The sequence below is a fragment of the Loxodonta africana genome, chromosome 17 (assembly GCF_030014295.1).
Source record: "Loxodonta africana isolate mLoxAfr1 chromosome 17, mLoxAfr1.hap2, whole genome shotgun sequence".
Classification (NCBI taxonomy): Eukaryota; Metazoa; Chordata; class Mammalia; order Proboscidea; family Elephantidae; genus Loxodonta; species Loxodonta africana.
In genome coordinates this window covers 10,479,434-10,505,022 of record NC_087358.1, presented here as the reverse complement: position 1 = coordinate 10,505,022, position 25,589 = coordinate 10,479,434, and the positions used below count along the sequence as shown (strand labels likewise).

The following is a 25,589-nucleotide window of genomic DNA, read 5'->3' as shown; positions in this document are numbered from 1 at the left end:
TACCAATCTGCAGTGAAACCCATGTGAAATCGTTAAGCATGAGTAAGCCCGTGTTTACCTTGCTTACTGGGTCATCTGTCCCTGTCAGGGATTGTAAATTTGAAAAGAGGCTTGGATTCTGTAGGAAGGTGCTGTGGGGTTGGGAGAGAGGCAGAAGCCAGCCATATCTAGAAGCAGAATCTTTGATGTGGTGAAAAAATGTAAATGATCTGGTAAGCAAGGTAAGAGGTATGCCTACCTTGCTTATTGGAGATCTGCCCCTGGTTGTATATTCTATAAATTTACTGAAACCACTGAATTTTATACTCAAAATGGATACATTTTCTAGTAAGTAAATTATACCTTGATAAAGTTGTTTTTAAAAAAATTCAGTGCTCCCACCACTGGGGATGACACCCACCAAGTCCCCCTGCCCCACTCCCACGAAGTTAATAAAGTCTCTCAATTATGAAAAAATTTCTCCCAATCTCTGTAGAAAAGTTAAAAGGAGCTTTATGGTTGATTCAAGTTTCCCAAAGGACATTCCTCACAAGAACTAGTACACTAGAGAAAAAAACTTAAAAAATAAACAAATACATAAAAATAAAATTACTAGAGGAAGCATGGTTCTTTAAAGATATAATTTTGTGGGCATGCTGCCATTTTGGTAGTTTTTAATTGACTGGAAAAGTTAAATAATACACATTTAAACAACAGCAAGCTGCATCTCATATATTAATAAGCTGGGAGCCTATTGGGGGAATGGCTCTTTTCAAAGCTCAATCCTGTACTGCTAGACCAGTCAAGTGCATTTACTTCAATCTCACAAATGTCTTGCAGTGTGTGAAAAATTATGAAAAACAGGGCACAGCATAACATCTTACTGCCCCCAGGCTATGGGGATAAATAGTGTTTATATTAATCCACCCTCATAAATCTGTAGTTCTAAGCAAAAAAAGGAAAACTCTTAACTGCCAAAGATAGCCTGAGACTGTGAAGGGTGCTGGTTCACGTCAATGGATATTTGTTTTGGAGAAATTTTACAGAGCAAGAGCCAAATTCAGGCTATACTTGAGAGTTACAGAAGAACAAAGAGTCCATAAACTTCAAATTAAGAAATCAACAGGCTGAGGAATAACGGCTAATAAGCAGGTATGCTGAACTGCAATGTCAACAACAAAAAACCAAGTGTAAACGGGCAACGCTATCATGATGTGGAAACCCTGGTGGCGTAGTGGTTAAATGCTGTGGCTGCTAACCAAAAGGTCGGCAGTTCAAATCCACCAGGCGCTCCTTGGAAACTCTATGGGGGCAGTTCTCCTCTGTCCTATAGGGTCGCTATGAGTCGGAATCAAATCAGTGGCAATGGGTACGGGTCACGATGTTGGCCTAGATGATGAAGCACTTGAATGAATGTGAGCTTTTGAAATGTGCTCACAATGAAAGTCTGACACTAAAAAATGGGAATTCTGAGTTAGGATTAAATAGGATATTGGTGTTTGGTATTAGTCTGAAAAGTGGGAAGTTATACAAAATCCAAAGTGTACAATTTGGACTGCCGCACAAGTTTCTGCACCAAAAACTGTAAAAAGATCGTCTTTGTTAAGTCCCTCCATGACAAGGAAGAGGGCCTCTTATGTATTCGGTTTATGAGACATATTCACAGATCTAAACCCCAGGGGATGGGGACTGACAGCTTCATCAGCTTTTCCTCCTGAGTAGACTTTGGTAATACTTGTATTCGTAGAGCATAAGGTGTCAGACTGGAGGTTATTATACTATTCCTTCAACTTTTCCATGATTTGAAATTTTCAAAATTTCCAAAGGTTGAGGCCTTAAAGCCAGATAGCCTGGGGCTGAGTTCTGCCAGGCTCTGCCAAACTGAAAGTTCCTGAACTTTCTCTACCTCAGCTTCCTAACCTGTAGATGAGAACATAATGATAAAAGTATCTACCTCCTAATGTTGGGGGTGTAAAAAAAGTCAGTATGCATAAGGAAAGGAGCCCTGGTGGCACAGTGGTTAAGCACTCGGCTGCGAACTAAAAGTTGGTCGTGCAAACCCACCAGAGACTCGGCAGGAGAAAAGGCCTGATAACCTGCTGCTGTAAAGATAACGGCCTTGGAATCGCTATGGGGTATTTCTACTCTGGCCTTTGGGGTCAGTAGGAGTTGGAATTAACTCTACAGCCATGGTTTTTTTTTTTTGGTTTATGTATAAGGAACTTAGAGTAATGTTTGCTACAAAGTGAGAGATCAACAGATACTGGCTACTATTAATAATAGCATTTTACAGTGGATAAATTTAAGCAAAAAAATGTCACCTTGAAGACTAAGGTGCACCTGATCAAGCCACGGTGTTTTCAATCACCTCATAGGCATGCGAAGGCTGGATAATGAATAAGGAAGACTGAAGAAGAACTGACACCTCTAAGTTATGGTCTTGGCGAAGAATATTGAATTACCATGGACTGCCAAAAGAACGAACAAATCTGTCTTGGAAGAAATACAGCCAGAATGCTCCTTAGAAGCAAGGACAGTGAGACTTTGTCTCACATACTTTGGACATCTCTGGAGAAGGACATCATGCTTGGTAAAGTAGAGGGTCAGCAAAAAAAAGAGGACGACCCTCAAAGAGATGGACTGACCCAGTGGCTGCAACAATGGGCTCAAGCATAACAACGGTCGTGAGGATGGTGCAGGACCAGGCCGTGTTTCGTTCTGTTGTGCACAGCGTCGCTATGAGTTGGAACCAACTCGATGGCACCTAACAACAACATAGCTAGTCTCTGTTCATGTTCTGCTTCATTTTTCTTCATTGGATTTATCACTACCTGATATTATGTTACACACTCATTTACTTATTTTCTATCTCCCTCACTAGAATGTAAGCTCCTTAAGGGTAGGGACTTTGTCTCTTGTGTAGACTACAGTCAATACCGTTAGTACCTAGAATAATGGCTACGTAAAAAGCTCTCAATAAATGTCTATTGAAGGTATGGAGGAAGCCACAAATACCTCTCATTTTATGAGATGCCTGTTTCTATAAATGTGAAAATAAATCAATATATAATTTATATGAAAAATCATTTTTATATTAAATGTCATTTTCAAAGAAATATATCCCTTATTAAAAATTTTTTGGCCCTGTGATTTCATAATATTATACTTTAAAATGTGGGAAAAATGAAAAAAAATTTACAATTTAAGGAAAACTGATCAAATAAAACTATTCAAAACTATACATCTCAGTACAGAGTATTTCAGACTATTTGTAAACTTGGAAAACATAATAAACTACAGCAAAACAGAAAATAGTAAACTGACCTTATGAGACGCACCATGTCTACCATTATAAACGTTTTCAAAGTAACCTACTACGGGGCCTGTCTCTGCTAGGCGCCAGAGCCCCTCACAGGAGAGTAGCCTGAGTGTCAGATTCTACTTCCACACTCTGTGGAGCTTCTCTATTTTTAGAAGAGAAAGGCTGACACGAGTTGGAAAAAATAAGAGACACTGAATGTAAGCAATCAACTGATGGGGAAGAGATTTTACTAGAACAAAGCTACCGGTGTATGAAGTAAAGGGGAGGCCCATTTACCGAAATGCATGGCCCAAGGGAACTGGATACTCGTCGTATCGTGGAAGCAAGGACTGACTAACGTGTTTCCTGGTGCATACGTGGCTGATGTCCAGATTTCTGTATCTTGGTTTCCTGTATAATGAGACAGCATTTTCTTCTAACAGAGATGCTGTCAATGTTAAACATAATTGGAAGGCTTCAACCAGATCTGACATGACATACCATACTCTCAATTGTATATCCCAGTACTAATTTTTTTTTTTTAACAGAACCAGCCTACCGCTGCTTAATTTTCATAATTTTATCTGCCGTGATCTTTAGACCTCTTTCCGATATGCTGCTTTGACTTTCGTCATTACCTGTCCTATTTATTCAGTGGCTTTTGCTTCTTAGGGGCCCCAAATGACACTAATTCCTAGTCAAGTTTCTTCAGTTTACAACTGACTCTTTTTCAGTATTTGAGGTAACTTTCAGCATATTTTAAAAAACAACCAAGATGAGATGGACAACATCTCCAGGCCCATCTCCCTTCTTAATGCAAAACCTACTTTCCCATCTCCAGTAGTACCCACCCATGGGAGATAGGGGAAGCGGAAATGAGAGGAATTTTAAAAAATAAACATCATTTCTTTTTATTTGAAATTGTTAAAGAGGGCTAGGTAAAACCATGGTGTCTTCTTAATGAATCTCAAGCCAACCCTATGAGTTGGACTCTCAGTTCTAATTTGGTGTTATCTGTGAATCAACCAGCTAGGCTTCCTAGTCTACCTTGAGGAACTACCAAGGACAGAAGGCCTGCTACCATCGAGTTATGCTGCTCTGGTTTTGGGATCCAATGGAAAGAATAAAGCCATGGAGACAGCAGATGGACTGATATAACTGAGAAGTCCAGAGGAACCTGAGTGGCACTGGAGTCAGCTGCTGAGTCCTTTGCTGATGTCTCCTAGATAAACACCTGCACACAACATCCTGCGTACAATTCCAAGGTGTTTACAAGGTGGGGTTCTGACTGCATAGTCAGAAGACCCTGAGATTCCAAAGACCCCACGGTTGGAATCTCTGACCTACCAGAATCAGCCAGCCCTCCACGAACCTGTCGTCACAAAACTCTATTACTGTGAAATGGTCACAGGTTTTCATCTGCTAGGACTACTCAGCCCTTTTCCCAAATCCAGATTACAAAAGCAAATAAGTGCACCAGAGGAAATTTAGAAAAGCCAAAAAGTGGGGAGGAAAAAAAAAAAAATCACTCATTATGTTATTATCCCCAAATAAGCACTATTAGTATTTTGGTGTCTTTCTTACATACAAGTTTCAAAATAGGTGGGTGATTAAAAAAACTACTGGAATCATATTGTAAACACAATGTTGTATTCTAATTAAAAAAAAAAAAAACTACCAAATCTTTTATTGAAAAGCAAATGTCATAAAAAAATAATTCTTGGATGAATACTGTGACTGGATTATTTCCCACTCTAGGAGGTATCATTAAAGTAATGAAATCAATTTTATAAGTAATACATAGAAACCACTGATTTTATAGCCTGTCCTCATGGAGTATTCATATTTTGTTTTTATTTACAGAAAGCTCCAAATATAGTTAAATACAAACAGATTTTAGTATTACCTACCACTTCCACTAGCTCATCAGTTTCAGAATTCTGAAAGGCTACTAAATTTTCTTTTAATCTTACCCACTACAGATGAAATAAGGATAAGTTACAGACAAGTTCTAAGATTACTACTGGCAGGACTGTCTCCCAATTAACATGTTCTTACTTCTTCACTGACTAAAGAACAATACGTTTCTAGAGTAATTTCACTCTCTGATAGCTGACGAACAGACATCTCAAGCTCTGAGACAAATAGAAAAATAAATTACCAGTAATTCCTGTTCTTTCAAGGTGTGGCACAATCTTACTATTCAATCTATCCCGTGAGCTCAAGAGCAGTGGGTCACCTTGCCTTCCTTTACCTGCGATGGCACTGCTCTCCCCCAGAATTCCACTTGAGGAAGACTCACAAATGTCAGTGAAATCAGAGGTCAACCATGAACATCAGGGAAATCAGAGATCAATTATTTTTCGAGCAGAAGATGGTGAAGTAGTAGAGCTGATTTAGGAAAATAAAACTCCCCCAGTTGCTGGAAAGCAGGGCAGACGTGTGAAGACTAAGCACTGACACACCTGCAGAAAATAAGGGCTGCTGGCAGGAAACTGCCTGGCCTCCAACTCTGGTTGCTGATAGTTGAAGCTCATCTACAAATTAAAAGACTTCAGTGCTATCCCTGGAAGGGCAGCATTAAATGACAAATACACCGATTCAAAACAATAATCATGGTGAGGAACTGATCGCGTGATCTGTGACTTTTTTTTTTAAGTAAGCCACACTTCTCTGAAATGAAGAGATCAATCAGATGTTCGATATACATGTTTATCAGGTGCTTACTAAAATCAAAACACTGAGATAGGTCCTAGGAGGGATTAGAAGTCTAAGATGTGGTTTTCTGTCTTTAAGTGGCTTAGAATTAATTTGCAGAATCAGGATGGATACACAAAATAATTACTACTAAAACATATAAACCAACAGCACTTTAACATTCAAAATCCTTTTTCATGCAAGGGCGAGGAAATTCAGAGAAGTGGTCCAAAGGGACCGACCCACACAAATAAGAAAAAATCTTCTAGCAGCATACGTATCCGTACAGAAGCTGAGCAAAAATTCCAAGGTTCGGATACCTGCATTCACTTTACAGCATTAAAAATTACAGGTTTGCAAATAAAATAAGCATGATTATATTCTACCTATATAATTTATAAACACTTTCTTATAAAACTTCAAAGTGTTTTTTAAGTATGAGCTCACTGGTCTTCTGGGTAGAAATGAAGAACAATTACGGTCTTCACTTAATAGACGCTCCCCAAGAACAGAGCAGTAAAATGAATTTGGCAGGGTATCTTAGTCACTGGTAGAATCTGAACCCATAAACATAACTCCTAGTTTAGGGCTCTGTTGTTGACAAATACGACAGTGTATCTAGCTGCTCTGGATTCTAGGAAGAAAGGAAAAAGGAAAATCTGAGGCATTTTATTGCTGGTTTTCATCAGCATCAATCTGTACATTTTAAGTGCATTCATGTATTCCGTGTTCTCCTGGGTGCTGAACAAAGTGAGTTAAACCAATAAACTCCCCTTAATCGCCGGCAATGTTGTAAATATACATGTACATAGACTGATGCGAACAAATGAAAGATACTGATATTTTATAAATTACCTCTTTTAAGGCATTCCACAGTTCCTCATCCGTGTATTCATTAAAGGGATCCAGGTTTCTTCTCATTGTTCCAGTGAATAACACAGGATCCTAAATGTGCCAAAACAGTTACTGTTGTTATCATGGCTTCTTTTCATTTTTTCCCCAATGTTACCTTTCAGAATAGAACGAAAATACCAATAGAATGAAAATGCCAAAATTCACTCTCATCGTTAATTTTAAGGTTGTAAATGTTTGCTTATAAAACAATTTCTCGATAATATTCCATTGGACAAAGTCAGCTTCAAAATCTCTTCTAGATCATTGAACACTAACAAAAGAAACTGTTAGAGTGTGCCATTTAAAGAAAAAACTGAAGAAGAAAAAGAAGGTCTGATTTTTTAAAAAATGCCTTCCTGGTAGTTATCTGCTTAAACAGGAAAAACGAGGATATAATTATTTGAGGAGCTTTACTTCAAGAGAGTGATACCAACTGTCAATCCTGGTGGGATGCTGGAAAACACCAATAGCAGGATTAGTTGAAGCTGCATCTCAAAGACAAATTGTTAAATACGTTCACGTTTGCACACAGAACCCCTGGGTGAGACAAAGTTTGCTCTCAACTGCTAACCCAAAGGTTTGTGCTTTGAACCCACTCGGCAGCAATGTGAAAGAAAGGCCTGGCAATCTGCTTTCCTGAAGATTATGGCCAAGAAAACCCCATGGAGCAAGTCTACTCTCTAACACTGAAGAATAAATTAGGATATTTTCTTTGTTGGTAAAACTGACTTCCGGGATTGGGAATCTCTCCACACGTGCAAAAGGGATGTCTTGTCATCTTAAGAAGAGGTGAACCAGTGGGGCCAATGGCACTTCTGTTCAGGAAGAGACTGTCTCTAATTTTTCATCAGCTAATACACACATTATCTTCTCTTCTTATCAGGGTTACAGACCTCACCGAACCTCATTATTAACCACAAGGGCAGGATAACCTGAAACCCATTGTGCCGTGTCATAATAAGATTATTTTAATTTAAATGGCTCATCCTACTCATTTCCTTCAGGAGGAGCTGAAAATTAAATTACTCATGAAATATACACCTCCTACGGGTCTCTAAGGAATAATCTTGAACATAAGCTTATATACGCCCTATAAAAGTCTTCTTCTGGAAGGTTCTAGAAAGCCAGGGCACAAGGATCTAGGTAGTACAAAAGAGCCCAACTGTCTACTGTCAATAAAGGTGGCAATGCAGACACGGAAACAAGACACCTGACTCTTCCACAGGTACCTGAGAACCGCTCAAGGGACTTATCAGCCTCGAATCTTGCCTGGCCTTGGAGCTGGAAACCCTGGGAAGAAAGATTAAGAAGACAGGCTTCTTTCTTCTCTAGCCATGAAGAATAATGACGATCAGTTTTAAGATTGGTGAGGGAGAAATGGATGTAGAAAACAGATGGCGTTTCATCAAAAAATAGGCATCCCTAAGCAAAATATAAAAATTAAAGACACTAAAATGGGCCCTTTATTTGCACTAAGTTTGTTAAGTGCCCTGAAAGCGCTGAAAACCACTGGTCAAACGATGGTTCAAAATGATTTTTCAGAATGAAACTAAAAAATCCTGAGAGTCAAATTTAAGGTTAAAGACTAAACTACTGAATTTAAGACCAGAGAGACTAAAAGACCATGTAAGCAATGGCTGGGAATTCCTTCTCAAAAGAATAGCCACCATGTTACTTAGATTTTTCTTTTAAACATTTATCTCACCTTTCGTAATGAATTATCGGCTCTGAGATTCCAACAAGCTAGGTAATTTCCCCTCCTGTAGTTGTTATGGAGCCCTGGTGGCGCTGTGGTTAAATGTTCGGCTACTAACCTGAAGGTACGCAGTTCGAATCCACCAGGCGCTCCTTGGAAGCCCTATAGGGCAGTTCTACTCAGCCCTATAGGGTCACTATGAGTAGGAGTCAACGCAACGGCAACAGGTTAGTTCTTATACCAGGTTTACAGAAACAATGTGGCCAGAGGAGGAGTGGCTGGTACCCATCATTCCTCACTCCTTTGATGTTCCTCCCACCTCCATCAGAGGCACTAACCTATGGGCAGTACTCCATTCACAGGCCAAAAGTGAGAGGCTCTTGTTAGGACTGGTGTTTGAGGAAATAAAGGGGCTGAAAAAAGGCCGGTTCCATTGGGAGAAGTGAGAGGTGGTCTCTTTGCTTGTATTAATGGTAGACCATCTCCCCATCCATCATGGCTTATATTACCTGAACTTTTCCCTCTTCAGATTTCTCTTCTAGAGCCAAGTTTTATCTGAAAACAAGTCTTGGGTTTGATGAGGTATCCACCTGGGTTTTCAAAGTCCATGCTAGAGTGATGTTGCCTTAACTGACCTATGAAAAATTGTTTTTCTTTTTAAAGATACACTTTTCTTCCTTTGTTAAGTGATGAGAGGCTTCATAGCATTAGAATATTTGGGAATAGTGATTTTGATGGTTCAAAAGAAGACAAAGAAACACACATTTAAAGCCCAATCATGTATTTCGTAAGTCAGGGCCCCTTTCACCTTCTACTCTTTTAGAAACTCCTTGAAATGGATGAATCTCCCCAAAGACTGGGGAGCTGCGGTGGCACTCTTGGCAGAACATGGGCTGTTTCTGAGCCCCTGAAAAATGCCTGCAGTCGCTTTGTGCTGCGATTCAGTGACCTCAAGTACTGCGCCTTAAAGGGGGTTTGGGTAATGATCACCAAATCACTGCTGATTATCATAAAAAGAAAAATTTACAGTATAAGCATTCTCCCTTGTAGTGAGGACCCCCAAAGGGTCAATTTTAAAGGAATATTAGGCAATTACTCGTGTTTGTATTTGGCAGTATTAGAGAGAAGAAAATAGTTTAATAAATAAGAATATTCTCCTTTGTTATGATCTGCCAAATATACATTTCATAATGAGTAAAATTTCAATCAAAATGTGTTGAATAAGGAGGATGATGTAATAAAGCATTAGCTGATTGAAGCTGTATTTTCCTTCAGAGCCGGTAGGCAATTTGTTAACAGCGCCTAATTTAATATGTCAGTGTGTTTTACACATGGTTTCTACGCATTCTACTTCCAGCCACTTGCCAAACAAGAAACCATTATATTATCTTCAAAAGGTAATAGAAGTGTTCAGTGTAGACACGTACTGCTAAGAGCAGATAAGGGTCAAATTATCATTTCTGATACATATTATTATTTAAAGCCCCCACTTCCATACAAAGAAGTTAATAATCTTATAAATAAGTGTTGTAAAAATGTTTGCAGGCACAATATTTCAGTGCAGAGATTTATGGTGGCATGTAAAATCTTCACGTAAACAGACGCAGCATTTATTAGCTGAAGTATATTTTTTTTCTGAAGGCACACATTTAAACCTCGTTTAATAAGAGTTTTGTTTTAAATGCCACAGTTACCTGGCGTGGTACAGTTTGGCCAACAAATGCTTTTTGTTCACTGTAATATTTGAAATGGCCCATTAGTATTGAGCCTATTTTTCCTCATGGTTTAAAGTTTATACTTAAAAAAAATTCTTGGTGCCACATTCAGTAGTCATTTTTTCCTTTGTTACTAACATAACACACATTCATATTAGGAGTGTGACCCAAAAATGGCCACTGTGAATCAAAACATTTAGTGTAGTAAATTGATAATCCCTCGACACAACTGCAAGGCTGAAAACTACCGTCTTACCAGACCTTTTGTATACACTCCTGGGAGACAAGCCTCTTATTATCTCAAAAAGAAACCCTACCCACTAACCTTCAGACATTAAATCGACCTGGGACCTAGACAAAAACCGTGCGAGTGGTTACCAGTTAGCAAGATAAAACAAAAACACTTTACTTTATCCGACTTTGGGGTAATCCCAAACCAGAAAACTTCCTTCTACTAAAATACGTCCTCAAGAGTAGCTACGACAGCTATTTCCTGGTGTGGTGGGAGCTATATTTTCATTTTCAAATCCTGGGGACCTTTACTAAGTGCAGCTCATCTCCCTGTTTCAAAAATGAGGGAGTCACCTGAAGTCACTTTAAATCTTGGTTTCCTTTTTTTTTTTTTTTTGATCCTGTAGCCTCTGAATGAACTGATCATCATTCATTTTCAGAAGAAAAGAACATTGTTCGCCCACAAAGGAAAAAGAACTTAAGTCCAGTGTAAAGTCCTCTTTGGATACAAAAAGGTCACCAGCTCCAGGGAGCAGTTTCGTGGCTTTAATGAAGACTTCAGTTGTGCAGAAACAAAGGCCAAGCTGCATTAGGCTGGGATCCAATTGTATTTCTTTACTAGTAACAGCATACCCATCTTTTTCTCTTCGAGTTTTGTTCTCAAAAGAGAAAAAAAGGAAAGAAACTCAGGTAATAAAAAAGAAGTCTTAAAGAGACACTGCTCTGGTTAACTTTCATTTCACCCAAGACAGCTCACGAACAGAAATGCCAAAATAGAGGAATGAGTCGTTTTTAAAAATACCTGCAAACAACAGCCCATAAGATAAACAGAAACACCCCAGAGACGCGTACTCCTTAGAACAATTACATGAGATCCAAAGGGCAATACTGGCCCAAAAGCAAACATGAGAAGGCAGGAAGGGGCAGAAAATCAGGACGAAAGAAAACAGGGGAACCCACAGCAGAAACGGGGAGCGTGCTGCCATGTTGTGGGGAATGAAAGCAGAGCCATGAAACACTTGTATAAACTATCAAATGGGAATCTAATTTACTCTGTAAACTTTCACCTAAAGCACAATTAAAAAAGAAAAAAAAAAAAAGCAAAAACCGAAAAAAGAAAAAGCTTAGCTTTTGCTTTAATTAAGAAAGATATTAAATATTAAAAAAAAAAAAATATGAATGTTGACTCATGTTAAAGATTACAGCTGTCGATCTGTGCCAACCCTTGGGGTGCTATCATAAATACCGAATTTGAATGGAATTACTCTTCGATTGAGAAACATTTTCTTTGAGCCAATAGGAAAGTTGTAAAGAATCCATCCAAAAAGCTCTGAAATCCATTTTTTCAGATCCTTTCAGATAAGCAAGCCATCCCCTGAAAATACTCTCACCCGGTGTTCAGTCCCTGAAATTATTATTTTAAGAAGTGTTTTCGGATTTTGCTTGTTCCTAAGACTGTGAACATGCCTGGGGAAATGCATGCTTAGAAATACAGCATTTATTTTCTGAAGCTGCACTTCCTGACCGGCCCCCGCCTGCCCCTGTACCTACCCAATCCTCACTGCTATCCCTTCTCCCCTAATTCTGAATTGCTCATGGCAGGATCCAGAGTGATGGAGCACCCCAAACCACAAACGAAGGGGAGGAGCTCAGAAAAGAGAGAACAAGGTAGCTGGCCATCCAGCCCCAGGATCACAGCTAACGAGGAGCCAGGGCAGACACAGGCGTGGCACACCTAAACCAGAGAACTAGGAGACGACCCTTGGTTTTGCTTTGGCCAAGTTGGCTCTAGACTTGCTAGTTTAATTAAATCACTGTATAAACCAAAACCAAATCCGTTACCATTGAGTCAATTCTGGCTCATAGTGACCCTATAGGACAGAGTAGAACTGCCCTATAGGATTTCCAGGGAGTGGCTGGTTGATTTGAACTGTGGACCTTTTGGCTAGCAGCCAAGTCCTTAGTCACTGAGCCACCAGTGCCAAATCAGTGTACAGGACACACATAAGAGCCCCGGTGGCGCCAACTGTTAAGTGCTCAGCTACTGAATGAAAAGTTGATGGCTCAAACCCACCCAGGGGCTCCACAGAAGAAAGACCTAGCAATCTGCTTCCACAAATATTATACCTTAGGAAACCCGATGGGGCAGCTCCATTTTGCCACATGGGGTCATTAGAATAGGAATCGACTCGAGTACACCTAACAACAATAGGAAACGCATGCAGTGCTGTTCTCCAGTCATTTTAGGGCAAAAGGGACGTAAGCTTTCTGCACTTTGGACAAATACTGTGGAGCTTCCAAGTCACCATGCCAGCAGACTCTCTCCCATCTCTCTGGCCAGGTTGGTGTTGTGAAGAGAAAGCATGCTTAGCTCTGGCAAGGTATAATTTTGAGTATCTTCTGCTACGTGTGGAGCCCTGGTGGCACAGTGGTCAAGAGCTCACCTGCTAACCAAAAGGTCAGCAGTTCAAACCTACCCAGCCGCTCCTTGGAAACCCTATGGGGCAGTTCTACTCTCTCCTATAGGGTCGGTGTGATCAGAATCAACTCGGTGGTAACAGGGTTTTTTTGTTTGTTTGTTTCTATTACATGTACCTGCCCATGACACAAAAGTGCCTAAAGGCCTTTTCTGAATTGATTTTAAGTGCTGCGTGTGACTTTTTTCGGCAAAAATCACAAACAATTCAGTCCTTCAAAACCATTTAAGTGTACAAATGAGGGATGCAGCAATGAGGGAAATTTGTTTCAACTATATATTCATTTGCTTTTGTTACTTTTTTTGATAATCCTTTTTGAGTGGGGTGGATAGAAAAACAATGGGTAAAATATCTGATGGGACATCATTCAACAAACGTTTACTGAAAAAACTATAGACAGAGAGGGGACAAAGGAGAGAGAGAAAGAGTCAGCCACTTCTGAGTTCTGATTCTCCTACTCAGCTGCTTGACTCAGGTTAAGTTACTCACCTCTCCGAGCCTCAGTCTCCATACTGGAATATGGGGCTAATATTATGTACCCTGCCGGGCTCTGTGAGACTTGGTAACATAAATGAGGCTCCTTGCATGACTGCAAACCCCTAACAGGGGCCCAGCCAACTGAGGAGGACAGAGAAGCGCAATGTTTTTCAAACTGCAGGCACAACCAACGGATCATGAAATCAATTTTGTGGGTCGTGACTGTCATTTTTTCTATTTCTACAAACGAGAATAGAACGAAATAGAAAATATCAGTGTGCAGAGCACAGAGTAAGAGCAGTATGGTTTTGTGAAGTTTCATCTGTGTGTGTGTGTGTGTGTGTGTGTACGCGTATCCGTGCACATGGAGTCACGGTGCACAACAGAGTTGTTACTGTGGGTCACAGCCATCGCAGTTGTAAGGTCCCTGGTAGGGTTGGTAGAAGCTCACGATCTAGAGTCGGGAATCTCCCAAAATTTAATCTGAGTCCCAACTCTGCTGCTCACTAGTTACATGGGTTCAGAGATCTGCGCCTTAGTTTTCAAATCTGTCAAACGAGAACAATAGAACCGCTGTGTGGTGTGGATTAAATAGAGACTGTAGGGGAAGTGGCTGAAACATGTTAAGGATTCCACAAATGTTAGGAATTATTATGAATACTCGTGTGACTCGTCAGGGGCTGCATCAAGCACTAGAGCGACGCAGACGAGACACAGCCCTCGTCCTCAAGGAGAGGAAGAAAATAGCAGGGAATGTGGTGAGGGATGAGAAAAAAAGTCAGTGGCCTTTGTGGGGGGTTGCTAAGTATTTGTGGGGTATGAAGCAGTGGTAGGGAAAGCTGGTAAGAGCTTGGGTAAGAAGGGAGCCAGAAAACAAAAGGAAAAGTCACAGTCTCACCTCTTGTTCCTTGTGGACCTTAGATTTCTCTGTTAGCAGTTCCCCAGAAGTCCTCTTTGTTCTTTTTTTTTTTTTTCCTTCACTATTTAAATTTATATAAAAATTTGATTTGTGTCACTAGCAATAAATACAAAAACGTCACGGACCACAATGACATGAAGATAAATCAAAGAGCAAGGTCCTTCTAGAATGTGCTCTCATTTTTACTTAAGTAGCAATAATACCCGAAAGACCAGTACCCCAATCTTTAATAGTAATAATTGTTGCTGTTGTTAGTTGCCATCTAGTCAATTCCAATTCATGGCAACCCCACATGTGCAGAGCAGAACTGCTCTATAAGGTTTTCAAGGCTGTGACCTTTCAAAAGCAGACTACCAGGCCTGTCTTCGGAGGTGCCTCTGGGTGAGTTTGAACCACCAACCTTTTGGCTAGTAGGTGAGTGCTTAACCATTTGCGCCACCCAGGCAGCCCTTTAATAATAATGCCTGTTGCTGTCTAGTCGATCCTGACTCACAGTGACCCTAAAGGACGGAGTAGAACTTCCTCATAGGGTTTCCAAGGTGGTAACCTTTACAGAAGCAGACTGCCACGTATCTTTCTCTTGAAGAGCAACTGGTAGGTTCAAATCACCAACCTTTTGGCTAGCAGCCAAGCACTTAACCACGTGCCACCAGGCTCCTTTTAATAATAATAATAAAAACACATTCAATGCCATTGAGTCAATTCCAACTCACAGCAACCCCTATAGGACAGAGTAGAACCTCCAAGGAGCAGCTGGTGGATTTGAACCTTTTGGTTACCAGCTGGGCTCTTAACGGACTGTGCTACCAGAGCGCCATAATAATAACAGGTACTATTTATTGAGCACTCCTCAGAACGAGGCATGTAAAAAAAAAAAAAAAAAATCCATCACTGTCAAGTTGATTTCAACTCACAGTGACCCTGTAGGACACAGCAGAACTGCCCTATAGGGTTCCCAAGAATTCGAACTGCTGACCTTCTGGTTAGCAGCTAAGTTCTTAACCACTGCGCCACCAGGGCTCCGAGAACCAGGCATTGGGCACACATAGTTTCTCATCCAATTAAATCTTCATAACAAATCTGTGAGGTAGTTATTACTATTCCCGGTTTAAAGACAAGGAACCTGAAGCTGGTAAGCTAAGTGACTTCCTCAAAGTCTCACACTTGTACGTGCAGAGCCAGAATAAACATTTGGGATGTGTTGACTCTCAGAGTCCACGCTTCTAAAGGTTCTATCCCGTGCTGCATGCAGAACCATTTCCAGGGACCCTTTATGTGCTGCAGTCTCTCCAGTCTGTTTTTTTTTTAGTCACCCAACATTGCATGTTGGAGACAAAGGCCTTTAAAGTGAAAAAAAAAAAAATAAAGGTTCTGTGTTTACAATGGTTGGTGATCATTATCTACATGGATACAAAGCTTAGCGCTGTTTTGTAAGCACCTTCTCGGGAGGATATACATACAGCACGCTCACAAGTAGGGTGGAAACTTATGGAACAGAACCAAAACCTGGTGATGTCAAGGTATATTTAGTCTTTGCTCAGATGTGCTTCCAAAACATCACCAGCAGAGCCAAGAATCATCTAGTGTTATTTCTTTATTTAGAGTTCTTTTATGTAGACATGCAAACATTTCTTATTAAGAGGTATTAAAAGTAATGCAGGACACATTTCTAGATCCTTTTATCCAAGAATATGAAAGTGCTTTATGGACACACTCATTATCTCTGGTAAGTAAATCTCATTAGGTCCATTTCAGAGATGGGTACACCCAAAACATATACGACTTGGGAACTGAAACCCATACCTCTACTGTAACTGCTAAGTCCTATTTCCAATAGCCACAGGGGATCTTTAATACAGCAACTGCATGTGCTGAAAATTCTTCCCATTTTTCCTGAAAAGGGTATCTTGGTTTCAAAATAACTTAAGAATAATCTGAATTACTTCAGAGGTGAGTGGTAGGTGGCAATAGCTGTGCTTGGTCATAAAAGTCCACCTTCTCCTTCAGGCACGTAAGAGCTCTTCAAGTTCACGTTCCCAGAAGCACACTTGCTTGCCTGGCTCTCTTTGTCGTCTCTTTGCCGTGTTTCTCATCTCAAGCATGTGTTTGAGTATCCCGTGCATTATACGTGTATTCTGTGTATATACTCTGTGTATATGTGTATTCTGTGTGTATATGTGTATTATATGTGTATTCTGTGTATATGTGCATTATATGGACGTGTACTCTGTATATGTGTATATATTCTGTGTATATGTGTATTATGTGTGTATATGTGTATTATGGAAACCCTGGTGGTACAGTGGTTAAGTGCTACGGCTGCTAACCAAAACGTCGGCAGTTCGAATCCGCCAGGCGCTCCTCGGAAACTCTACAGGGCAGTTCTACTCTGTCCTACAGGGTCGCTATGAGTCGGAATCGACTCGACGGCAGTAGGTTTGGGTTTTTTTGGGTATATGCATCATACGGACATGTACTCTGTTTATGTGTACTATGTGTGTATATTCTGTGTATGTGTATTATGCGTGTATATGTGCATTATATGTATATTCTGTGTATATGTGTATTCTATGTGTATTCTGTGAATGCGTATCGTGTGTGTATTCTGTGATTATGTACATTGTGTGTGTGTGCATGTACATGTCTCTCAGCTCTCCTTGATGGCCAGGTGAATGGTGAGCGTAAAATACCCCAAAATTAAAACACAGAAGAAGCAGTTGTGGAGCTGAAGGTGTATAAGTGTCAGAGCAGAGGGCAGGATGGAAGATGAGAGGCCGTGAGTTCCTGTCTGGTGGCAGCTGAGGCCCCATGTCTGCAAGCTGCAGCCCAGTGGTCCCTCTTGCCCATGGCTATCTATCTGGAGAACAGTAAATGCTCAATAAATACTTTCTAAATTTATGTTGAATGGATGGACTTCATGGAAGGACAGGTACTTCTACTGTGCATATAATCCAGTCTCTAGAATACTCCCTGTCTTTTAAGTTGTACTTCTATCAAGAGGTAGAATAAAAAAATAAATCTGAGCCCAGGATGATATTCCTGATTCAGCCCTTTCCCATCTTAAAAACAAACAAAAAAACCCACTGCTGCCCAGTCGATTCTGACTCATAGTGACCCTAGAGGACGGAGCGGAACTGTCCCGCAGGGTTTCCAAGGAGCGGTTGGTGGATTTGAGCTGCTGACCTTTTGGTTAGCCGCTGAGCTCTTAACCACCGTGCCACGAGGGCTCCTTCCTTGAAACCACTAATTGGGTCATCATGCGGCACTCCGCACGCACGGCCATATTTAGCTCTCCCAACACCTCTAGGAGCTGGCACACTACCTGCCTTGTCAGGGTGAGAGAACGAAGGCGCCGAGAGGCAGGATTCCTGGGCGTCTGTTCTTACCCACTATTCTATATGGCCTCCCTGGTTAAAGTCATTCACTAACGGCTAGATTCTAAGAGTCTCCCCAAAACATCAAGAAGCTCGGTAATCCTCACCACCCCACAATTTCACAAAAAGCCCTCCATGGAGATCATCACCTTTGAGAAGGTAGCTTTATTTCCTAAAGCAAAATTCCATCGTTAAGACACTTAAGGTCCATGCTTCCCTACAGGAACCTATCATGTGCTAAACGAACGGTCTGTTGCTCGGAATTTAGTGGTTATCAGCGGCTACAACTGTGGCGTCCGTGGATGTTTGAGTCCAGAAATCTATCCGGCAAAGTTATTCTCAAATCTCTCACACATACACAGCAAACACAAATGAACGCATAAAACCTGGTATCTGATAAAAAGACTTGCTGAAAACACCTGCTGTTAAAAAATATGCTCTTGTAGGGGAAGGGATCAACCCTTTCATCCAATAAAAAGAAAACAATAAAATCAAAAGCAATTAAACTTAGGTGCCCGTATGAAGGGGACGTGCGAGAACGCTCTGACTTACATACCTGAGGTATGATTGACATTTTCTTCCTTAAATCATGAAGTCCAATTTCAGTTGTCAAGATCTTATCAATCCAAATTCTACCTTCGGGTTCTGACAATCTAAAAAGGGCCGAAATGAGGGAACTTTTCCCAGCTCCCGTTCTTCCCACAATTCCAACCTACAAAGAGATCCAGCAAGAAGGATTAAAAAATAACATCAAGTGACAAACCTAAAAGGAAACTTGGGTTTTTGAAGATGAATTAAGGGAGTTTTATACTGAGTATATTCTGTAAGAGTTTCCCAACCTCAGTACTGCTGACACTCTGCACTGGACAATTCTTTGCTGTGTGGGGCGGACCCGCACGTCGTAGGATGTTTAGTAGCATCCCTGGCTTCTACTTACTGGAACCCATTAGTACCCCCCGATTTTTTTTTTTTTTTTTAAGTATTTTATTGTGTTTTCGGTGAAAGTTTACACAGTAAAATACATTCCCATTTAACAATTTCTATTTATACATTATTGTTCAGTGACATTGGTTACATTTTCCACATTGTGTCAACATTCTATTATATCCATTCTGATTGTTCCATTTCCATTAATCTAGCTTCCCTCCCCTTCTCATCTTTGCTTTAGGTTAAATGTTGACCATTTGGTCTCATACAGATTTTTTTTTTTTCTTTTTTTTAGCTAAAAGAGCATAATATGTTATTTAGCTGAAAGGTGACCTCTGGGAGTGGTTTCAGTTCAAAGTTTAAAGAGTACCTCTGGGCCACAGTCTCAGAAGTTCCTCTTGTCTCTACTGGTCCAGTTATGTCTGGCCTTTTTTTTTTTTTAAATAATTTTTATTATGCTTTAAGTGAAAGTTTACAAATCAAGTCAGCCTCTCACAAATAAACTTATATACACCTTACTACATACTCCCACTTACTCTCCCCCTAATGAGTCAGCCCACTCCCTCCTTCCAGCCTCTCCTTTCGTGACTATTCTACCAGTTTCTAACCCCCTCTACCCTCTCATCTCCCCTCCAGACAGGAGATGCCAACATAGTCTCAAGGGTCCACCTGATGCAAGTAGCTCACTCCTCATCAGCATCTCTCTCTAACCCACTGTTCAGTGCAATTCATGTCTGATGAGTTGGCTTCGGGAATGGTTCCTCTCGTTGGCCAACAGAAGGTTTGGGGACCATGACTGCCGGGATTCTTCTAGTCTTAGTCAGACCATTAAGTCTGGTCTTTTCATGAGAAATTTGGGGTCTGCATCCCTCTGATCTCCTGCTCCCTCAGGGGTTCTCTGTTGTGCTCCCTGTCAGGGCAGTCATTGGTTGTGGCCGGGCACCATCTAGTTCTTCTGGTCTCAGGATGATGTAGTCTCTAGTTCATGTAGCCCTTTCTGTCTCTTGGGCTCATAATCACTTTGTGATCTTGGTGTTCTTCACTCTCCTTTGATCCAGGTGGGTTGAGACTCATTGATGCATCTTAGATGGCCGCCTGCTAGCATTTAAGACCCCAGGCGCCATACTTCAAAGTGAGTACCCCCAGTTTTAACCAAAAATGTCGGCGGACATTGCCACACGTTCCCTAAGAAGCAAAGTCACCCCTGGTTGGGAACTACTGGAGTTAAAAGAGTTAAAAAGAACAGAATCTGTCTGCTGGAGTGAAAGACCATCATCCGCCCAAGTCATCTATGGAAAGTCTGTCTTTAAATTCGCCTTATTCTGAGGTTCGGGCATTGTGAACCTTCAGCGTTTCTTGGATCATTTCACAGAGGTATTAACAGTTCAAATTGGAAGTGCTATATATAAACAAGTATTCATTTTTCCAGGGTACTATCACCAAAGACAGATTATTCGGTGGTAGAAAAACGAAATTGCTTCCTGATATTAAATATCCGGTTATGCTGTGTCTTGAAAAGAAACATCTTAGATTTTTTAAATGCATGTCTCAGTGTCTTAAAAGCCAGTAACCAGCAGCCTAAATACACATCATGAGAGAAACAACAACAACATCTGCTATTTATATGGGACCTTTCATCTGAGCAGTTCAAAAGGCATTTTACAAACCAATTAATACTTACAATTGCCCCCTTGGGAAAGATACGTGTCAAGTATCATCCCTCTTATTAAAATGGAATCACAGAGAAACTAAGTGAACTGACAATAAGATCAAAGAATCAATATGATGCAGATGAAACGCTGGTCAGGAATGAAGTGGTATTATTAAACCAGCCTTCGGATATGTGCGTTTAAACCTGTATGCAGAAACCGGCCTTTTTACTCACGAGCTTGCCCCAATTGTGGATTCACCGGTGGCAGCTGCCTAACAGACTACATCATCTTTATTTAGGAATCTGGAATCAATGAAGAGTGTCAGACACATCTTCAGTCATCTGTAAAGTACGTTAAATCCAGTCAATTTAAACGAACTCACTGCTTTCCACAGAGGGGAACTAAACTTTACTGACTACTGATAATAGGTTAGGAACTTTACATATTATCTCATTTCAATATCTCCACATTTAAAAAATTTAAATCTGTAAAATCAACAATAAACCAGAAACCAAATGTGTTGTCTTTGAGTCGATTCTAGCTCATCATGACCCTATAGGACAGAGCAGAACTGCCCTACAGGGTTCCCGAGGAGCGGCTGGTGGATTCCAACTGCTGACCTTTTGGTTAGCAGCCAAACACTTAACCACTGCGCCACCAGGGCCCCAAAATCAATAACAGCCCCTCAAAAAAAGAATTTAGCTTCATAATTAGGGACTAGGTTTAATGAAAGTGGCTTTAGTTAATTTTATTATCTTTCTAGCTGTTTTCTCACTTACGGCAAGAACTAATTTATATTTTACACCTGGGTCATCTTCTGCATATAAATAGGGCCTAAGAGCGTGCGCGCACACGCACACATACACACTCACACACCTCATGTGTGTTTGTGGGTATCTCTGAGTATTCTCGTATGTAAATAAACACACATCCAGAAGTGTAGTTAGAGCTACAGCTGCTAACCAAGAGACTGGAAGTTCAAATCCACCAGGTACTTCCTGGGAACTGTATGGGGCAGTTCTACTCTGTCCTTTAGGGTCACTATGAGTTGGAATCAACTTGATGGCAAAGAGGTTTTCTTGTGAGAACGGACAGCTGTTTACGTGCCGTTGGCTCTAGAGCAAACTGACCCATCAGTGCAAACCAGAACATCTGCAGATGACTGGTAAATGGCTGGGGTGGGCCCCTCAAAAGTGGGGGACACCAAGGGCGGCCTAAGACCACAAGACGGGGAGCTCTGACCTCCAGTGAGGAGAATAAGAGAAAGCCAACTCAAAACCTGGCTCTGGCTATTTCTGCTGTTGAAGGTCACCGACACTGCGGAGTCAAACTCTTTCAATGGTCACCTGGGTTTATTAACTGCCTGTGGCAAAAATCACCAAGTTGGTTGTTTTACATTCATTCATAACACCCTAAAGACACTCTCAGACAGTATTAGTTTAGTGGCTTTGGAATTGTCCCTCTGTCTTTCCACACTGATGACGACACCAACACGTTTGACATTTGCACCTGGGTGCCTCTTTCATCCATCAAACTCAACAAGATCAATACCCAATGGCTCACTCAAAACAGCTGCTCCTTTTGACTTCTCCCCCATTTTCATCTCATAACTCACACGCTCAACTGTTCACCTTACTTCCAGCCTTCTCTAACTCCAGCCTGGCACCAAGCCCTGAAGACTCTACTTCTGCACTATTTCTTGACTCAATTCCTTCATTTTAATCCTCAGAGCCACGACCTGAGTACAAGGCTGTACTGTCTTTGCCAGAAACAACCAACCCATGAAAAATCTTAAGTTTCCTAATTATAAGGAGTACAAATGAATTTGAAAGTAGCCACAACCCCAACTTTCTGATAGAACCACACTCACCATGTTGCATTTTACTTCTGGATGTGTGTATGTGTGTACACAAATGTGGTCCTGAAGATACAAACTCATACTTAAACTAAATGGATTATGAATGCACTGCTGTAATCTGTTTTTGCTTACTATTTCATAAAAATATTTATTTTTAATGGCTATGTGGTCATGATATACAGTATATATGACGGTTATTTATCAAATTCCCTATATTAGGGTATTTAGGCTCTCTCTGATATTTTGCTGTTATAAACAACACTGTGTTAAATATCCTTTAAGCTAAATCTTTGCAAGCAAACTTAATTATTTCCTTAAGATAAATTCTTAGATGTGGAATTGCTGAGAAACAGGTATGAACATTTTTGAAGGAGGCTGTCAAGTACTGCCAAACTACCGTCCAGAAATATGATACCAATTTATACTCCCACCTGTTTCCCTGCACACTGGCAAATCTAGGTGTTATAGCTTTGTTTTGATTAGCATTAGCTTGATTCCAAGAAGCAGACTCACTTCCCCCATGACATCTTGCTAGGATCACACGATACCTACAGTTTCTTCTTCCACGTCTCCCTGCTATAATCCACTCGCACTCACCTCTCAAACTCCCAAAGGACAACTTTGTAGCTATCACGCCCCACTGGGAAATCCCCATGAACTGTCCCAATTCACTTTTCATCTGTAATCTCAATGCGTCTGCTTCCTTGGGATTATGAGGTGGTTTGGAGGGTTCAATGTGTGTTATATACCTGATAGTTTATTTCTCAGCGTAGGGGCTGAATGATCCCACTGCACCCCTCCCTCCACACCAAAAAAAAGATATGTCCACATTCTAATTCCTGGGACCTGTGAATTTTACCTTTTTTTGGGAAAAGGGTCTTTTTTTTCTTCATTAAGTTAAGGATCTTGAGATAAGCAGATCACACTGGATTAACTGGGTGGACCCTAAACCCCGTGTGGAGTCTTTATAAGGAACACAGAGGAGAAATGCAGAGAAAAGGGGCAGGTGATGTGAAGACAGGGCCAGAGAGTAGAGTGATGCAGCCACAAGCCAAGGAACACCTGGAGCCACCGAAAGCTGAAGAGGCAAGGACGGATTTCCCCATGCACCTTCAGAGAAGCATGGCTCTGCTGACACCTTGCTTTCAGACTTCCTGCCTCCAGAACTGTTGTTTTAAGCCATCAAGTTGGTGGAACTTTGTCATGCAGCCCTACCACACTCACTGATACACAGAATATCCTCTTGAGGTGTGTCTCTTACTCTCCGTTCACACAAGTCCTAGGTTCCTAAATATGCAATCCTACCTCACTCACTAGTGGGTTCCAGAATGCCTGTCCCATGCATTTCCATCTGCTGACATCCTAGCCACAGATCACAAAGTCTGTCTTGAATGCCGCATTCCTTGAAAAGTCTCCACCTGTCCCCTCATGTGGACTTCTCCCACCTCTAGAGGATGTAACATCACCTTTTGCTAAACATCTATAAACATTTTGTAGTCTCTTACCGACTTTACCCTGTCTTATATAACAGGCATTTGGAAACCTTGGTGGCGCAGTGGTTAAGAGCTATGGCTGCTAAACAAAACGTTCGCAGTTCAAATCTACCAGGCAGTCTTTGGAAACTGTATGGGGCAGTTTTTATGGCTGCCGTATTTTTTCTACTGAATTGAAGGTGTAACTGGATTCACCTGTGTATTGCTTATGATGTTGTGTAAAAAACAGGCATTCCAAAGAAAGCTGAGGAATTTAAGTCGGGCTGAGAAATTTATAGAAGATCTATTGCCATATTGTTCAGATGGTATTACCCATTGTTCAGCTTATCTTAATAATCTGGGCAGAGAAGACAGACATGACTGATGAATCCTACAGCCCTAAATACACTGCAAATGACCAGTCCCTAAGATTCATAGGGCAGGCAACAATTTATGCAGTGTCAAAAAACCAAACCAAACCTGTTACCGTTGAGTTGATTCCAACTCATAGCGACCCTATAGGACAGAGAAGAACTGCCCCACAGGGTTTCTAAGGATCGGCTGGCTGGTGGATTTGAACTGCTGACCTTTTGGTTAGCAGCCGAGCTCTTAGCCACAGTGCCGCCAGGGCTCGTTAGGCAGTGTACTAAGTGGTTACATTCATTTTACATCCTATGATAATGACAGCTATATTTTATCAAGCATTTACTTTGTGCTGGTCTCTGTGCTAGGAGCTTCTTACACGTCTTGTTTAATTTATAAAACAACTCTAGAGGTTAGGTCCTAAAATTATTTCCATTTTACGGAACAGGAAACTTAGGCTTAGTGAGATAAACTAACTTGCCTGAGGTAATAGAGCCCGTAAGTGGCAGAATGGCACTCAAAGTCAGGTCCGTCTGTCCCTTGCCCACTCTGCTGACTGCCTCCTCATGTGGAGACAAGTGACAACGGGCTGGCAAACCACTTTGATGGCCTGGCACCTCATTCCCTCTGTCTGACTAGAAGGGAGAAAAGTGGGGAAAGGTGGGGCTGAGGTGAAGGCACTGGCCTACCACAGGGCTCCCACTGCCAGGCATTTAAAGCATGATGTGGGATGCAGGTGAGTACAACGTGCTGGGTGAGCAAGAAAGAAAACAGGCATCTCTGAGCAAAGAGGGCACCTGCAGCCTGGTGGGCTACAGCTGTGGGCAGCACACAGTTGGGGCAGGGAGAGACCCCTGAAGCTAAGTGGGTGACAGGGTAACTGGGGACAGGTCTAACAGACCAGCTACCCTGCTCAGGGTAGTGAGACCAATTTTTGATCCCATCAGATGGTGGTGAAAGGGCCTCAGATATATTGCTGTGTCTGCTGGACTCTGGACCCCGGGCCCAGGCTGGGCTGAGCCTGGGGTGAACACCTTCACCACCAGCAGGAGGCTAGAGCAGGGACAGAGGCTGATATGAGGAACGGAAACTGCTGTGACAGCAGACAGTCGCTACCGAAAAGGTGCAAATAAATGCAGAAACTCAGGATAAAGCAAGACATAAATTGTCACGCAAACTCACAATTTTCAGAGTATAAAAGTGAGAAAATCAGTAGGGCATGAGCGGTACAGGGCTTTCTAGAGTCTCATGTTTGGCCACAGAGGGGTTGGGGTAATTCATTTGTTCAACTGCATACTGTCAAAGGGGGTTTCGTGGAAACTACGGGTTTATCAGTCATCAAAACTCACTTATGGGAGACAGATGACTTAGAGAACTTAAATGTCTACACAAATCATCTGGGGATTCTGCTCAAATGTGATTCGGATCCAGGAGGGCTGGGTGGGCCCAAAACTCTGTGTTTCTAATCAGTTCCTGGCAATGTGGATGCTGCTGGTCCAGGAACCCCAGTCTGAGCAGTGAGGACTTAGAAAGCTGGCAGTGAAGTGGGACAACCTG

General features: G+C 41.4%; 1 protein-coding gene across 5 annotated transcripts in view; it reads right to left on the bottom strand.

The window, feature by feature from the left end:
- The window catches only part of ABCC4 (ATP binding cassette subfamily C member 4 (PEL blood group)), a 323,862-nt gene that overhangs the window by 40,663 nt on the left and 257,610 nt on the right, over positions 1-25,589 (bottom strand). For all 5 annotated transcript variants that reach the window (XM_064269982.1, XM_064269981.1, XM_010589388.3 and 2 more), the window contains 2 exons: positions 18,317-18,472; positions 6,833-6,922 (listed from right to left, as the gene is read on the bottom strand). In XM_064269982.1, the coding sequence (XP_064126052.1) occupies positions 6,833-6,922; positions 18,317-18,472 (246 nt within the window). The remainder of the gene's footprint in view (positions 1-6,832; positions 6,923-18,316; positions 18,473-25,589) is intronic.